This window comes from Chiloscyllium plagiosum, unplaced genomic scaffold (assembly GCF_037043375.1).
Source record: "Chiloscyllium plagiosum isolate Xiang-an unplaced genomic scaffold, Cpla_swu_hap1 HiC_scaffold_1, whole genome shotgun sequence".
NCBI classification, from domain to species: Eukaryota; Metazoa; Chordata; class Chondrichthyes; order Orectolobiformes; family Hemiscylliidae; genus Chiloscyllium; species Chiloscyllium plagiosum.
This window is the reverse complement of record NW_028270139.1, coordinates 103106470-103122812: the sequence shown is the minus strand read 5'-3', so window position 1 is coordinate 103122812 and position 16343 is coordinate 103106470. Positions and strand designations below refer to the sequence as shown.

Genomic DNA, 16343 nt, shown 5'->3' with positions numbered 1-16343 from the left:
AAATATTTAAAAGCCACACAGGCAACACAAAGTATGAATGGAGTCCACGGATGGGAGACTGGCTTCCATGATGATCTGGGCTGTGCACAAAACTATGTAGTTTCTTACGGTTCTGGGCAGAGCAGTTGCCGTACCAGGCTCTTATGCACCGAGATGGAATGGAGAGGACAGGAGGGTGGAGAGAAGGGAAAAATGGTGGAGAACATTAGTTAAGGACAAGGGGGCATTTGGTTGCCTATAGACTTTTCTAGACAGATTGACTAGTCAAGGTTCACGTGTATGAGAGTTAAGAGGATCATTCAAAAGGGGTAGTGAAGGAAATAAGGGATAGTTGATTTGATAGCACGAAGGAGGAGCAATGTGGAGAAGCACACTAAAATTGATGGGGGGCAAGAGAAATGGGAAAGAAATCACTGAGACCAAATTTTTCCTCAAACCCCCAACCCAAATAGAAAGTCAGCAGACCTTTCAATTTAATAAGTTTCCACTTCACTATCTTCCCTCTGAAGAGAGATGGGAAAGAAAGATGTGTGAAATAACGAAACAGAGACAAAGAGAAAGAGGAACAAGACAACAGAGCTAATTGTAACATGTCATATACAATACCACAGAAAATAGTTACATTTGTTTTTGAAGCAGCCAATTCTGTTGTGAAAATAATTAGCCACTGTAACGGCAGTGCATCAAGTTGATAATAATGGGATTGATGTGATAATGCCAAACTAATATGCTGGGACAAAAACCTCAAGTTAAATGGCTTAACAGCATTAGAAAAATTTCTAATAGTTGTGGAGATGAAGATGTAGATGCACAATGTAGGGTTTGCTTACTGGATGATACTTGGCATCTGGTGGTGTACACTAAGTGTTTAAAGATAGGGATGAGGATTGAAATATTCAATACTGTTAGGGGGATGGTGGGGATTGTGGTGTGCTGCTTTCAGCATTTTGAAGTACAGAAAATACAGAAATAAAACATCTGAAGTAGGAAAATTTGTGAGCTGTGCATCTACTGGGAGGGTCAGAGTAAACGAAATTTGGCTACACTCCAGCAAGGGTATACACTCATTGGGAGCATTGGAAAGAACTATCAAGATTTGGAATCGATTAAGGGAGGATCTTCATATTTTCACGTATTAAGTAGCTTCAACAAGGAAATGATTTGCCATTTAATAATTAAAATACTTCTTGAAGTTATTTTTTAAACTTCCTTCTTGGCTATACAGAGTTGATTTTAATTAACATTTTAATGTAGCTTTGCACAGGAAAATTCTTCATACTATTGCTTCTCCAACGAGCACATAGTCCTGGTTTTGGTGACTAATGAATTTTTTAATACATTGATATGGCACAAAGTGCCTGAAACATACTGTCCACAAACATCAGACCTCTGAGAAATACAAGGCTCCTTGTTCCTCAACAGTAAATACAACATTGATAAGTATAACCTGTTTTGAAAACTGTAAAGTATGCTGAAACCCTTCTCCAACCACTTTCCACTGCATAGTTGATTGCAACATACAATATTATGTTAAATTGGGTTAAATAAGTTAATGTATGCAGGCAAAGTTCCAGTTCCAGTAATGGAACTCTCATACTTGCCCACAGTAACTGGGACAATACCAGTGTTCAAGTGAATTCCCAGCACAAGCCCAATAGTTGAGCATTACATAATCAACTTTACAAATACATTTTGGTTGTTTTATTTTGTGATTTTATTTCTATTCTTTTCAGCTACACACATTGACACAAGTGAGAGAATAGATTGTTGGAAATAGTGCAAAACAAAGTAATCTGGTTGAGTTTTGGCAAAAATAAATCTGATGGATTGGATCACTCAGGTTTCAGTGCTTCATTGTGCTCATTTTCAGCCAATCAGTTCAGAAATATAACAGATATATTCTAATTTTAGTCAAATACTCATTTTTGTAGTTTGGAAGTATGGGGCTTTTAAAACCTCAATTTGTGTTATACCACTATGGCTGCAGACTACTTAACTGATTTCACAGGCAATAAACTATAAACTTGGTGGAAAAGTTCCCTTAAAGTGCAAATACACACAAATATAATCTTACACTGTGTCACAGTGCATCACAAAGTATAGTGATTTCATGAATAGGTTTCATACAGTCAAATCAAAAACTGCACCAAATTTCATACTTACTGCTGGTGCTCAGACTATTTTGTGCTACATTAAAAAAAGTGTTATTGAAAAGTAAAAGAATAAAACTGAAGGTTGAAGTATTTCAAATATATTTTACCTGAATCAGGAGGGCAGACAACTTGAACTTTAAGTAATAAATTTATACACCTGTTAAAATAAAAGTCATAATATGATCCTATAATATTGAGCCATTAATGCAGAAAAATCTCTACAAAGGCTAGATATTCCTTTTAAAAATCAAGACATTCTTCTCTATTTCTGTGCAATCAAAATTCATATTAGTACAGAATCAGAGAAGGATACAGCCTAAAAGGATGTCATTTGTATCAGTTTCTTTAAAAGTGCTATCCAATTGGACTTATTCTAGCCCCTTAGCACTGCAAATCTCTCCAGACAAGTATTTTAAAGTCATATGAAGCATGGTTAGTAAGTTTGCAAAGAACACCATAATTGGGGGTATAGTAGACAGTGAAGAAGGTTATCTAAGCTTACAAAGAGATCGTGATCATTTGGGCTAATGGGCTGAGGAGTGGCAGATGAAATTCAATTTAGATAAATGCAAAGTGCTGCATTTTGCTAAGATGAACAAGGGCAGGACTTAGGCAGCTGGGGCTCTGGGTAGTGTCATAGAACAGAGACACCTAGGGGTTCAGGTACATAGTTCATTGAAAGTTGAATCGCAGGTAGACAGGGTGGTAAAGGCAAAATTTGGCACTGTTGCCTTCATTGTTCAGACCATTGAGTACAGGAGTTAAGACAATCATATTGCAGTTGTACAGGACATTGATGAGGCCACCTATGAAGTACTGTACACAGTTCTGGTCACCCTGCTACAGGAAGAATATTATTAAATTGGAAAGGGTATAGAGAAGATTTAAAAGAATGTTCCTGGGACTGGAGGTTTTGAGTTATAAGGAGAGGCTGGATAAGCTGGGACCTTTTTCACTGAAGCGTAAGAGGTTGAGGGGTGGTTTTACAGAGGTACATAAAATCATGATGGGTGTAGATAAGGTGAATAACAAAAGGACTTTTCCTGACAGTAGGAGAGTCCAAAGTTAGAGGGCATAATTTTAAGGTAAGAGGAGAAAGATTTAAGAGAGACTCAAGGGGCAATATTTTCATACAGAGTGTGGTTCGTTCATGGAATGAACTGCCAGAGAAAATGGTAGATGTGGGTATAGTTACAACATTTAAAAGGCATTTAGACAGGTACATGAATTGTAAGGGTTTAGAGGAATATGGGCCAAAACACAGGCAAGTGGTGCAAGTTTAGTTTGGGAAACTTGGTTGGCATGGATGAGTTGGACCGAAGAGTCTGTTTCCATGCTATATGACTCTAATCTCACGCAACACATTCCAGAACTCACTGTGTAATTTTTATTTCATCACATCATCTTATATTCTTGACATTTTCTTTACATCTGTCTCTTTTGGTTCCTTTATTCTTTCAAGGGATGAAAGCATCTCTGGCTAAGCCAGAATTCATTGCCCATCCCTCATTGCGCTGAAGCAGTTAAGAGTTAACTTACATTGCTGTGGGCCTGCAATCACATGCAAGTCAGGCATCATAAGGACAGCAGATTTCCTTCCCTAAAAGGACGTGAGTGCATCAATTGGGTTTTTACAACAAATTGGCAATAGTTATATGGCTGCAATTTGCACTTGCTTTTATTTTACCATTCCAGACTCTGGTTACTGATCCTTTTGCCAATGGAAAAGAAAATCTCCTTAGAGTCACAGATTTATAGATGGACATTACGGAAACACACCTTTGCATCCAACTCATCCAGGCTGACCAGATATCCTAAATTAACCTAGTCCTACTTGCCAGCATTTGGGCTACATCCCTCTAAACCCTTTCTATTCATGAATTCATCCAGATGCCTTTTAAGAAAGTGTTATCATTGTACCAGCCTCCACCACTTCCTCTGGCAGCTCATTCCATAGACGCACCACCCTCTGCATGAAAAAGTTGCCCTTTTAAATCTTTCCCCTCTCACCTTAAACCTATGTCCTCTAGTTTTGAACTCCCCTACCCTGGGGAAAAGAGCATGGCTATTCACCAAATCCATGCACCCCCGTGATTTTATAAACTTCTTTAATATCATCCCTCAGCATCCAACACTCCAGGGAAAAGAGCCCCAGCCTATACAGCCTCTTCTACAGCGCAAATCCTGCAACCCTGGCAACATCCTTGTAAATCTTTTGTGAACCTTTTCAAGTTCCACAACATCCTTCCTATAGCAGGCAGACCAGTATTGAATGCGGTATTCCAAAGTGGCCGAACCAATGTCCTGTACAGCTGCAACATGACCTCCCAACTCCTATACTCAATGCACTGACTAATAAAGGCAAGCATTTCAAGCGCTGTCTTCACTATCCTGTCTACCTGTGACACCACTTTCAGCAAACTATTAACCTGCATCCAAAGGACTCTTTGTTCAGCAACACTCCCCAGAACTCTACCATTAAATGTATAAACCCTACCCTGATTTGCTCTGCCAAAATGAAGCACTTCATGTTCATCGAAATGAAAATCCATCTCCCATTCATTAACGCACTGGCCCACCTGATTAAGGTCCCATATTTTTGCACTGTGTTACCATTATGCACTTGGAACAATGGCAAGTGCAGGAATGATATAGTGGGCAAAAATCGAACATCTATAATTTTGAAAAGTGCAGAAAGCTGGGATAGGAGCTGCTCTCATTTGCTTCTCTCAATTGAGGGCTCTTTTCAATCACTATTTGAAGAAAGTGGATCATGCTTGAAATCTTCTTCCAGGTGCCTTGGAGAAAATTAAGGCGGTGGAAGAATATCTGAGACAACAGCCTAGGACAGGACTGTACAGCACTGCTGCTGTCACAGAACCTGATTTTCCCGTTATAGGCATGGATGATTTGGCATTTTTCTTTTTAACTGGCCTTTACTTTTCTGTGGACATTATGAGAGCAGTTTTCAGTAGGCATCACTGGATACTGATTTTAGTAAATGATGATCTCACTAAGCGATCCCTGACACTCATCTGATCAATGGTGCTAATAGCTCTAATTCAATGTAAAAATCAACACCACAACTTGGGTCCAATGACCAACAGGACAACTACAAACATACAAGTCTTCATCAAGTATATGTGAATTAATTACTTTATATGGAACTTCATTTTTAACAAATTATAAAAGGCTATTTCGTTTGTGAAAGCCTAACTCTCCAACAAACCTGGGCAATTTATACAACTATATACTCTCTCAATTTGTTCACCTGAATGAGGTGAATAATCACAAAATAATGACGAATCGCCACTGGAAAATAGACTGAAAATCTCAAAGACTGAAAATCTCAAAAGTTACATTTGAATAACTACAAACAACGATTGAAAACAACTGTAACATCATCAGACTTTTTAAAGAACTGTACTGTTCAAAACTAAGTAAATTTTGCAGAAGTGTCCCAAATGATGTCAAGAAAGATAGAAATATGAAAGAAAACTAGTGAATCCCTTTGCTTCTGGATTATTAGGGTATAAGTCAAGGCAGAAAGAAACAACACAGACTTTGCCATAGCTTTCAGCTCCACACCACCAAAAAGGAAAGATCATGAAACAGAAACAGAACTTAATGACAACATAAAAATGCACAACAATTTTATAGGATGAGCAGAAAACTGAGAAGGGCGAGTTGGGCAGGGACAGAATCTGAAGGAAAAGTGTGAAAATGAGATGGATATAAACAGGACAGAAAAGAAGGGAAGAAAAATGGATCAAAAACAGAAATTGCTGGAAAATGTCAGTAGGTCTGGCATTATCTGGAGAGAAAACAGAATTAATGTTTCGGATCCAGTGACCCTTCTTCAGAAGTTCAATGCATTGATGCTGCCCATCTGCTGAGATGTTCCAACAATTTCTGTTTTATGTTTCAGATTTCCAGCATTCGCTGTTCTTTTAGTTTTTTTGTCTAAAGAAATGAATCATGTAGAAGAGGAAAAGGGAAGATCAAACGGTAAGTTTTAACTGCCATATTACAGAAAGAACATTATGGAACTATTAAAATGGTACAATCCAATGCTCTTCCAATACTTTGCATCATGCTTAAGCAAGATTCAGAGCAGCAGAGTTTATTTCTACGAAAGGAAAATGAAAGCTCAAAAAGACAATCTTGAATTGAACCCTAAGAACTGTATGGCTTGATCTTGAAAATGAGTAGCATGGGTTGAAGGTCAGGACAGGGAAGATGAGGGAATAGTTTGAAAGATGCAACTGTCTGAGGACAGTGAATAGTTATGGGCAATCCAAAGTTGACAAAATCAGTAATTTGAACAGTAATGTTGGACAGGACCTTGCCAAGAAAATTAAAATGAGGAGGAATCCAGGGACAAATTTTATACTGCTTTTGAACTCAGACTAGTTTGTTGGACTAAAATAACCTTTTCTACTCCTGTATATTTATATTTTCCAAGATGTGGAGGTGCTGTTGTTGGACTGGGGTGAACAAAGTCAGAAGCTACACAACACCAGGTTATAGTCCAACAGATTTAAAATCACAGGCTTTTGGACGGCTGCTCACTTGTCAGCTGAAGTCCTGGCAATGCAGAGCTTGGAATCTTGCAAAGAACAGTGTACTTAAAACATCTACTCACCGAGTAAAATTAGTAATCGACTCCTTATTATTTTTCAAGAGAGCAAATGCTTGTCCTTGATATAAAAATGCAGTTGCTGACCATAATATATAATTGAGAGTTTCTTTCTTCTTCGTCCCAAGTATTTGCCACTCACTGAAGCCATTCAAAAGACAGTTCCGAGGACTGGTGTTGATTTCTGGGGCTTCAGAGCTTTTGGAGCAATCACTGGACAGCCATTCATTAACTCGAATTTCAAATGTCAAGTTTTCTGAAATTAAACATGTCACTTTGCTGGCAATTTCCTCAGAAACAGTAATGACATCATTAAATCTCCGACAATGCAAGAGTGCTACTGCTGCTTCCAAATAGATTTCAGGAATTCTAGGAATGGTGTGATCTGCTACAACAAATACCTGTGAAAAAGCACAGTACGATTCAAAATTGAAAACAATGATAAATTTTTAATGCAATGCCTTTTAAAAAGGCAACCTGAAGCTCATGGGAGCTGACTCACCATGTCCCACCATAAAGGAAAGACAAAGACAGAGACTGAGACAGAGAGATTCAGGGAGTGAAATAAATAAAAGTCAAGCAGCATAAAAGAGAATGGAAGAGAGAGTTAGAAGAGAAAAATTGTAATGTGAAGAAAGCAAAAACAGATAAGAGAACAAGCTTAGGCTCAAACTTAATGTGTGCAGCAGAACACAAAACGTGCTCAGAAGCAAAATATACTGTCACCTGTAAATTGATGTTTCAAAGTTAAGAACACAAAATATAAAAATATAACAAACAGGAATAGGAGTAGGCCATTCAGCCCTGCAAACTTGCTATATATTCTATAAAATCATGGCTGATCTGCTGTGGCTCTCAACTTCTCTTTCAATCTAGCTCCTCATAGATTTTTGAAATATTGAGGAGTTGAGGACTATCTTCCTTCTCTTTAAAGATTTTCAGTCAGCTAGTCTTCATGACCTTCTGGGAGAAGACATTCCTTCACATCTCAGTGTTGAACTAGGTTCCCTTATGCTATACCATTTTCCAAAGTTTGAGATTTCCCCCACTACTGAGAACATTTTCTCAATGCCTAACCTGTCAAGCAGCCTTAGGGTGCCACCCCTGTATCACAGCTGGTAATAAATGCTCTATTGCAATTTAGTAAGATTTTAACATTTGTGAGGCAGTTCTGTTGAAATAATACCAACAACAGGTTTGCATGTAGCTTCTGATCTGAGCAGATTTCTCCAGGATTAGTAAAAGTCATCTGCTGAATCAGCCTTATCCTTGTTTTCCAAAGATAACACTCAACTTTCCATCTCTGTCATCGTATGGAGCAGGGACATTCCTCCACTGGAATTCACTGCCGGGTTCTGGCCCATTACCATCCCCTGATACTCCTCAGTTCATTAGCTGCATTAATTTGATATGCCTGAACCTTGTCTCAAGAACCCCCTTCTTGACCAGTCTTACTGCTCCCTGCATGACGACCTCACACCAAAGCTCAATTCAATCCATGCTCCAAGATTAACATACAAAATAAAAACATGCTAATTTGTTGTTTGTAGTGACATAGGTATGATGCTGCAAGAGGTTCTGGATAAAGAGTATTAGCGGCTAGTGAATGTATTAAAAAGCAGAACAACAAATGAATAAATATCTGGATTTTAACCAAACCACAAGTAAATTGGAGTAAGGTAAGTAAGATTAAAGACTTAAATGCCTAGATCAAAGATTAGTTTTGGAGGAAGAGGTTTTGATTTATGGACCTTTGGCACCAAGATTTGAGCAAGTGAAAGCTATATCGTTGGGACAACTTCACCTAAAACTCACCAGGTTTATGGTTTTGGTGTCATATAACTAGAATGGTATCAAGGGTTTAAACTAAATTGTGGGGGCGAGGGAGCAACGAAGAAAGATGTGATGAATTTCAGAGCAAGAACAAGGCAAGAGTGAAAGGTAGCAATATGCAATTCATAATCTGAACAGTGTGTACAAACTTTATACAGTCTATCAGCAGATGAGGCTAGAGGTTTCCAAAATAATAAGACCACATAAAAGGATAAGGGCAACAGATACATGGGAACACCATGATCTGCAAGCTCCATCCACGACATACCATCTTGACATGGAAATAGATCACTGATCCTTTGCTATTGCTCAGTCAAAATCCTGGAATTCCCAAATGGCACAGGTGTGTCTCCACCCCAAGTACTGCAGCAGCTCACCATCACTTTCTCAAGGTCAATAGGAACAGAGATGTGTTGACTTAGCCAGTGACATCCACATTCCATGGACACATTACTAACAGAACTGGCATCTCAAAATACCCAGTTAGGAAGGGAATTCCAGGGTTCTGATAGTGCAGGAATAGTGATATACATCAAGGTCAAGAATGCGCATAACTTGAAGGGTTTTTGCTCCCATATATGTGGGCCTCCCATATATGTGGGCCTTTGCCAGACAAGTTGGTAGAAGCCTGAAGCTTATGGATTCATGGATAAGGACTCTCAAATGCCTATGTCCTTAGCTTTCTATGATTATTTTTCCATTTGAATAATATTCAGCTCCTTTATTCTTCCTGCCAAAGGGTATAAAGTCATTTTTTTACTGCATTCCAGTCCACCTAAGTTCATCCTCACTCATTGTCTATATCCCTCTACAGACTACGTCATCCTCACTGTTTCCCTTCACATCTATTTTTGTGACATCTGCAGACTTGGCCAAACTACATTCACTTTCCTCATCCAAGTCATGAACATACACTGTAAACAGAGTCACAGAGCCAGACAGCACGGGAATGGACCCTTTGGTTATGCCCCTAGTTTTAAACTTCCCCACCCTAGGGAAAAGATCTTAGCTTTTCACCTGATCTACACCTCACATGAATTTATGAACCTCTCGAAGGTCACTCCTCAATCTCCTACCCTCCAGTGAAAAAAAGTCCCAGCTTCTCCTTATAACTCAAACCCTCCAGTCCTGGCAACACCCTGGCAGATCTTTTCTGAACCTTCTTCAATTTAACAATATCCTTCCTAAAGCTGATGCCTGTGACAAACATTAGTTACAGGTTGCTATGCTGAAAATTGCTCCCCTTATTCCATCTGTGTCTTATTGGTTAGTCCATCCTCTATCCATGCTCATATAATACCTTCAAGACCAGGGGCTCTTATTGAGTGAGGATTGATCCCTAGGTTTCATGGTATGACCTATATAGATCACGTTAGAATTCAATTCTGCTGTTACTGATGGCCCACATCTCCCCAAGGATGGCAAGTTGCTAGATCTGTTCAAACGCTATCCTATTTAACGTGGTGGTGATGACACACAATATGATGGAGGATATCTTCAGTGCAGAGACTGGACTTGGTCTCCACAAGTCTGTGTAGTGATCACTTATTTCAATACAATCATTGACAGACATGGACAGAAAAGTAGATTGGGCAGGTCCATAGAATTTCTCTCTTATTGTTTCCCTCACCACAGCTATATCCTTGTGGAGTCAGACAGCTTGATCAATAGTGGATGCTACCAAGCCACTCTTACTGATGGACGTTGGAAGACCCCACAGAATGTACCCTGGCCTCTGTCAGCATTTCCCAAGTGATGTTCAACATGGAGGAGTACAGATTAATCAGCCAAGCTTGGTGTGGTCATTGGTAATCATCCCACAGTTTCTTGGCCTATATTTGACCTGATTCCATGAGACTTCATGAGGTCTGGTTCAATGTTGAGGACTCCCAGAGCATTTCCATCCCAACTATATACCACTGTAACACCTCTGATGGGTCCACCCTGCCAGTGGAACAGAACATACCCAGGAAAGGCTGATGGCGCTGTCTGGGATACCTGTAAGGTACAATTCCATGAGTATGACATACAAGGCTGTTGCCCGACTTGTCTGTAACACAGTTCTCCCAATGCTGTATAGACCTCCACACGTTGATAAGGAGGACTTTACAGAGTCAATAGGGCTGTGTTTACTGGTGATGTGATTGTGCCTAAATCAATACTGGTGGCCTGTGCAGTTTCATCCATCTGTTTAGACTTTGTACCGGTTTAATACAAAGCAGAGGCTTGCTAGATCATTTGAGAGAGCAATTTGGAGTCAACCACATTGCTGTAGCCAAACAAAAGGATGGCTGCTTTTTTTCCCTAAAATACATTAGAGACCTTGCAGTGCAGGTTCATAGCTCCTTGAAAGTGGAGTCGCAGGTAGATTGGATTGTGAAGGCAGCGTTTGGTATACTTTCCTTTATTGGTCAGAGTATTGAGTACAGGATTTGGGAGGTCATGTTGCAGCTGTACAGGACATTAGTTAGGCCAATGTCACAATACTGCGTGCAATTCTAGTCTCTTTCCTATCGGAAAAATGTTGTGAAACATGAAAGGCTTCAGAAAAAAATTTACAAGGATGTTGCCAGGATTGGAGGATTTGAACTATAGGGAGAGGCTGAACAGGCTAGGACTGTTTTCCCTGGAGAGTCGGAGGCTGAGGGATGACCTTATACACGTTTACAAAATTATGAGGGGAATGGATAGGATAAATAGACAAAGTCTTTTCCCTGGGGTTGGGAGTCCAGAACTAAAGGGCATAGATTTAGGGTGAGAGGGGAAAGATATAAAAGAGACCTAAGGGGTAACTTTTTAACACAGAGGGTGGTATGTGTATGGAATGAGCTGCCTGAGGAAGTGGTGGAGGCTAGTACAATTGCAACTTTTAAAAGACATTTGAATGGGGATATGAATAGGAAGGGTTTGGAGGGATATGGACCAAGTTCCGGCAGGTGGGACTAGATTGGGTTGGAATATCTGCTTGGCATGCACAAGTTCCATGCTGTACATCTCTATAACTATAATGAGCAGAATGAATTTTTATGACAATCGACAATGATTACATTAACTTTTAGTTCTAAACAAAAATACATTTGCCATGGTTGGGATTCATGTTCCCAGAATGCAGAATGTTAACCTTGGGTTCTGGATTCCTAATCAATGACTAAACCACTGGCCTCGCCTATCCTCAGAAAATATTCTTCTCACCTCCAACTTAAATGGGAGACAACTTATTTTTAAACTGTTTTCTAATCTCTCCCATAAGGCAAAACAGTCCGTCATATCCCCTCAGGATCTTACATTTTCACTCAGCTAGTGGTTCAGATCTGAATGCACTGACTGGGTGCAGTGTGCAATTTAAGTATTTAAAACAGAATTAGATTGTTATCTGAAAATCAAGAATGTGTCGGGTTATGGGGAGATGACAGGGGAATGGCATCAGGTGAATTCCTCATTTAGAAAGATAGTGCAGACACGAGAGGCAAAATGGAATCCTTCTGCACTGTATCAATTCGATGACTTGGAATTCTGTTCTCTCGTTCCCCCACCTCTAATATTGCTCCATTTCTCCATTTGGTTGACTTATGCCTCCTTCCCAGAATTCTGTTCTATCCTGCACCTTCTTATGAGTCGTTCCTCTTACCATTCTACCTTTGTAAAGCTTCCAATTCTGCCCCCAACCCAGTCTCCTCCCTCCAGTTTATTTTCTCCAATGTTTAGTTTTCTTCCTTAGCCATTGTTCACTCATCCTACCTCCCCTAAATAACCCTCCTGACCTGGTTTTCCTAATATAAAACACCAAGAATGACAGTGATTAAGGATAAGAGCATAAATTGCTGTGGATCAGTCAGAACTAGGTCTAAGCTTGTAACCATACACAATCATAGAATTATACAGTACAGAAAAGGCCTTTTGGCCCATCAAGCCTGTACCACCAAAACAGTCATCTAAAATAATCAAAAAGCTCATGAAATATTGGCCTTTATTTCGAGAGGACTGGAGTACAAGGATGTAGAAGCAATGCTGCAGTTGTACAAAATCCAGGTCAGACCCCACATGGAGTACTGAGAGCAGATCTGAGCATCACACCTCAGGAAGGTGATGTTAGCCTTGGAGGGAGTACAACACAGCTTTACAAGAACAACTTAAACCTTGAAATCCAGGTACGAGGAGTAATTATATAAATTAGACCTGGTTAGTTTAGAATTTAGAAGGCTGATTATCTGATTGAAGTCTTCACGATATTACCAGTAAAACAGAGTAGAAAAAGATTAATTATTTCCACTGAGTAGGAATTCTCGAACTAGGGAGCATCGTCTGAAAATTAGGGCCATTTAGGGAGAGATGTTAGGAAGCATTTCTACGTATGAAAAGGTGGTAGATATTTGGAACTCTGTTTCATAAATGGCAATGGATGCTAGATCAGTTGTTAATTTTAAATCTGAAATAAATACATTTTTTGTTAAACAAAACTATTAAAGGGACATTGTGTAAATAATTCACTCACTTCCCGCTGAGATTCCTCAAGAAAAGAAGCCAGTAGATCAAGATAATGTTCCGCTGCATCTTCAAATCTAAACAAAACAGTATTTAAAATTGCAAAAAGTGAAAATGAATCTAAAAACTATTAACTAAATTTTGTTCCTCAGTCTTTCGAGACACAAACAGTAGTTCAAGAAGCGTGTTCAATGAGTAGCTGATTCAGACAAGGAATATCCCTGGCCGAATCATTCAGCTATGTCAAGCTTCACTTAGAATATGAATATATTTGACCTCAGCATTTGTGGATTACAGATTCGGAAGTCAGCCATGGCCACACACTCCTGATGACTTGCAGTGACTTCACCTTTTAATCCCTGTACTGAAACAGCTGATGTATCGAAGCTCACGTGTGAATCACTGCAATTCAGACAGGAATCAAAGGATAGCTGAAATAAAATTGATTTAACCCTTAATCTTGAGTTGCAATTATGAAGAATACTTCAAATAAACCCTCTTTCCCCATCACAGAAAAGCCTCAGTACCTCACATTTCCATCTATTGTTGGAAATGTAGGCATCATTGTCAACCCATGTGCCCAGGCCTCTTGAAAAAAAGTGCAGACTGCCTTTATGAACAACTGTAATCTAATGTGTTATTCATATGCTTTACATATATGGGAATTTTGTAATAGTACCTTCCCATCTGGAGAAACCTTCTGGCAAGTAAATGCTTTACATGCACCCAGTTTACATTGGTCAACAAATGACATGTTGCAGGAATCTGTACAAGTTGTTCAGGTCGGATCAGAACTTGAGAATCAACATTATTACCAGCTTTGTATTGATCCCAACTGTCCAGCGCCTGGAAAATAAAATTTAATAATTCCATATTTCAGCTCACTGGTATTTAAAATTAGAGTAGTACTAAAGTTATATAAAGTTTGGATTTATGATGCATAAAAAGGTAGGCTGTATAAAAAGTACTGAATGAGAGGGAATTATTAATTGGACACAGAAAATAGGCATTGAATAAAAAGGCTAGATTGCCTTGACAGGATACATTATATATCATGTTGAAAACAAACAATCATGTATTTATTGACAAGAGACAAAAGAACTGCAGATGCTGGAATTCAAAGTAGACAAACAGGAGGCTGGAAGAACATAGCAAGTCAGGCAGCATTAGGAGAGAAATCAAAGTTTTGGGTGCAATCCTTCTTCAGAACCAGATATGGAGGTAGAGGGACTACAAATGGAAAAGAGAGAGAGAGAGAGAGAGATGTGTGGTGGGTGGTGGGGAGAGTAGCAGAATGGTGAGGTAGCGATAGGTCGACACAGGTAGGGGTACAACCTGGTTGGTAGCTGGAATGGAAGGGAGGAGATGGGAGTGGAATAGAATTTCAAATAACCTTCCTGCCCATTCCCTGGCTCCCTTTCCAGTCCCGTCTCCTCCGTTCCATTCCTTCTACCGACCCTTCTGCTACCAACTGGATTCATCCCTCCCATTAACCAACCAGGCCATACCCACTACCTGTGTCCACCTATCACTACTTCACCATTCCCCACCCCAACTACCTCCCCCGCCCCCGTCACGTGTAACTCCCCCTACCCAATATCTAGTCCCAAAGAAGGGTTATACCCGAAACATTGACTTCTCCACCTCCTGATGCTGCCTGGCTTGCTGTGTTCCTCCAGCCTCCTGTTTGTCTAATAGTGTATTTATTAGCTGATAACCAAATATTTTTCGTAAACATTAAAACAATTAAAACAAGAGCTAATTTTTAGAGTAATGGGTCCAAAGTTCTACAACCTCTGTATTTTACAGCATATAAATAAACCATTCAAGATAAACATACCACTGGTGATCCTCTGGAAATTCCCTGTCTTGTTGTCACATTTTTACTTGACATTTTTAAAGAATATTTATCCACCTTTTTAAAAAGTTATTTGGAAATTCTGCTTCCATTATTGTTTTTCTGATTTAAATATCTATTACATTCTAAGGATGTGGGTCAATCAAGAATTGTTAACACATGTTACTAGTGGCATATTTACTCCAAGTCAGAAGGTCATGGATTCACACCACAACCCAGAACATATATATATTATTTACCATTTTGTTTAGAATTGAAGGTAAACCAGTAGTATTTCTTCACACTATAAAGCCATTTCAATCATTTTTACACATTTCTTCACCTGTGTCTACTTCCTTAATTCCCACATAATATGGTAATTAGTATTCCCTTAGAGGTTAAGTTGAAACTGTGGTTCCTTTAAGTGTTTACTCATACACAAATTTGATTTTATGCCCCGGTCTTTGGTTTGAAGAATAAACACATCTGGTTCAGTGATTTAAATAGAAGTTACAGAGCAGCACTAAACCAACACTGCAGAATGTACCTCATACATCAATGTTCTGGGGCCTGCAGGCATGGACTGGAACTTAAGTACTTATGGTCACTTATTATCATTCTGGATCTTTTCACTGTTTTAGGCTAATCTATATTCTTTACTTGTAAAGACTTTGTTTTTACTCTATGACTTGTACCTAAGATGGTGCCATTAAAGGCAGCCGCTGTAAAAACTTTTCACTGTACTCCTGTGCTTGTGAATTGGAGTACATGTGACAATAAAGGGTATTCTAGAAGACCATTTTTTGCAGGAGCAGAAGAGGCATCTCAATTTACTGTAATTTATGAAAACAATTGATAAACAGACACATGAATAAATCTGTACTTTTATGCTTTTACACTAATTACAGCATTGTTTCTATTTTAAAGTGAATAGTAGCAAGGATCAAGCAAGACCCCTCCAAGGTCTTAGCAGTGCTGTCCTCTATAGGGTCTAAAGGTCTAGGGTCACTTAAGAATAACAATTTGTTCATTCTAACAGAAGGTGAACATTATGAGACACATGCTATTGCCTTTAGTTTAGATACCAAACATGCACATGGTCAGATTTGATTTTGATGTGATTTGTACTGAGATACAATGAAAAGTATTGTTTTGCATGCTAACCAGAACAACATGCAGAATATAGTGTTACAACTACTGAGAAGGTGCAGAAAAAGATCAACCTTAATATAAGGGAGGTCCATTCGTAAGTCTGATAACAGTGGGGAAGAAGTTGTTCTTAAATCTGTTGGTTCATATTTCAAATTTTTATATCTTCTGCCAAATGGAAAAGGTTGGAAGAGAGTATAACCAGGGTGGGAGGGTTTTTTTTTTGATACTGGCCGCTTTCTTGAGGCAG

General features: G+C 39.1%; 1 protein-coding gene across 2 annotated transcripts in view; it reads right to left on the bottom strand.

The window, feature by feature from the left end:
- The window catches only part of fancg (FA complementation group G), a 67232-nt gene that overhangs the window by 14303 nt on the left and 36586 nt on the right, over positions 1–16343 (bottom strand). For both annotated transcript variants that reach the window (XM_043687853.2, XM_043687861.2), the window contains exons 8-11: positions 13787–13953; positions 13118–13184; positions 6799–7193; positions 2261–2310 (exon numbers count right to left, since the gene is read on the bottom strand). In XM_043687853.2, the coding sequence (XP_043543788.2) occupies positions 2261–2310; positions 6799–7193; positions 13118–13184; positions 13787–13953 (679 nt within the window). The remainder of the gene's footprint in view (positions 1–2260; positions 2311–6798; positions 7194–13117; positions 13185–13786; positions 13954–16343) is intronic.